Here is a 1,579-nt window from a genome sequence, read left to right on the forward strand (position 1 = left end):
GTGAAGATGGGATGCCGTTACTGGGGGTTCGTGGGGATGAAGCAAAGGGCTGCTGATGGGTGCATAAGCTGGGCTAGGGCTCACCATCTTTTCTCCTGGAGACCTGGGAGGTCCCATCCTCTCTGTCATGGTCTTGGGGTCGTCCTGGTCTGTCCTACAGTGCTACCAGGACATGGAGCAGCCAGCCTGGCTCCTGGTGTCCAAATTTGCGAGCCCTGCAACACCAGAAGTCTGGCAGGTGCCGTCGGGGTGGGAGAGGCTCATCCGGGCAGCCGGAGAGTGGCCACGATCTCAGGACTGGGGCAGCTGCCCTGAGCTCAGCTATATTACTCTTTCTTACCTAATAAGTTAAAGTTGTATTTCTTCCAATCATGCTCCCTGGGACAGGCACAGGTAGTTTATTTAATCATTTATTCTTTTCTTTTTCTTTTTTTTTTTCTTTTTTTTTTTTACCATTAAATTATCGTCCACTGTTGTTAGCACACTAACCGACCCCGAGAGTGCCAAGCATGAGGGAGAACATTTTTCTGGGATCCTTTTTAAACTTTTGCAGCCAGAACAGGCTGAGCTGCCACTAATCACACGAGCTGCCAGTGTCGTGATCCGCACACGTCTCCATCGGTGCTGGAGGCTGTTCCAGGAGAGCTTTGCCACCAGTCCCCCCAGTTGTCCCATCCCAGGGGCTTGGGGGAATCAATTATGCAGCATCTTCCTCCACCTGGCAAATTTCTACCCAAACTCAGAGACCTGTGCGATCACTCCACCACTAGCCCCTTCTCCTGAGATGTTTTATCCGCATAATTCATCGTATCCTCATTCCAGTCATTGGTTTAAACATGCCTTCATCCTTTGCTTTAGAAAAGGGAGCATGCTTCTGTGATCTCTCCTCCAGACAACTAAATGTCCCTGGTTTTGGGCTGGAGCTTGTCCTGCTCTTGGCCCCTTACACCTCCTGAGACTTTAATTTTGGTGTATGCTGTGTTCTCTTTTTTTTCACTTTTGAAAGAAAATGTTTTCATGTCCTAGCAGCAAAAGAGCCAGAGGCATGCATGCGGCTTTGCAGGGCAGTGGGAGCAGTAGTGGAGAGGTCTCACCCTGACTTGAAGTCCGTTCTCCCTTCCATCCCATCTCCTGACTCCTCTTCCCATCCCGTTAGAGCAGCAGGATCCTCCTGGCGTGTTTGTTCAGCCCTTGAGATCCCAGCATAGCTCTTGCAGGCCAGCGTCAGGGTGGGGGGTGCCGAGATGCCTGGGAGAGACCTCCTCTGCCCTGCCTCGAGCAACCCGTCCTTCATCCTTCTTTCTGCCAGGACGAGAAGGAGCAGCTCATTCAGTCGAAGAGCTCCGTCGCCAGCCTGGTGGGACGCTCCAAAACCATCGTTCAGCTCCGGCCCAGGAACCCAGAGCACCTTGTGAAGAGCACGATCCCCATCAAGGCTGTTTGTGACTATCGGCAGATCGAGGTGAGGGCTGGAAGGGTGTCAGCGTGACTTTGAAAGGGAAGGCAGGGATGAGGCAGGAGAGCAACGCCCATGGTGGTTTAGGATGAGCTCTGTGGTGTCTGTCAATGGAAAGCAGGA

At 52.4% G+C, this 1,579-nt stretch overlaps 1 protein-coding gene across 1 annotated transcript in view; it reads left to right on the plus strand.

Moving 5' to 3' along the window:
* The window catches only part of LOC104074946 (microtubule-actin cross-linking factor 1-like), a gene marked incomplete at both ends in the record, with an annotated part of 36,189 nt that overhangs the window by 8,564 nt on the left and 26,046 nt on the right, over positions 1–1,579 (plus strand). Inside the window, one exon of the mRNA XM_009575258.1 lies at positions 1,310–1,462. Within this exon, the coding sequence (XP_009573553.1) occupies positions 1,310–1,462 (153 nt within the window). The remainder of the gene's footprint in view (positions 1–1,309; positions 1,463–1,579) is intronic.

Source organism: Fulmarus glacialis, unplaced genomic scaffold, assembly GCF_000690835.1.
Source record: "Fulmarus glacialis isolate BGI_N327 unplaced genomic scaffold, ASM69083v1 scaffold18913, whole genome shotgun sequence".
In the NCBI taxonomy this organism is placed as follows: Eukaryota; Metazoa; Chordata; class Aves; order Procellariiformes; family Procellariidae; genus Fulmarus; species Fulmarus glacialis.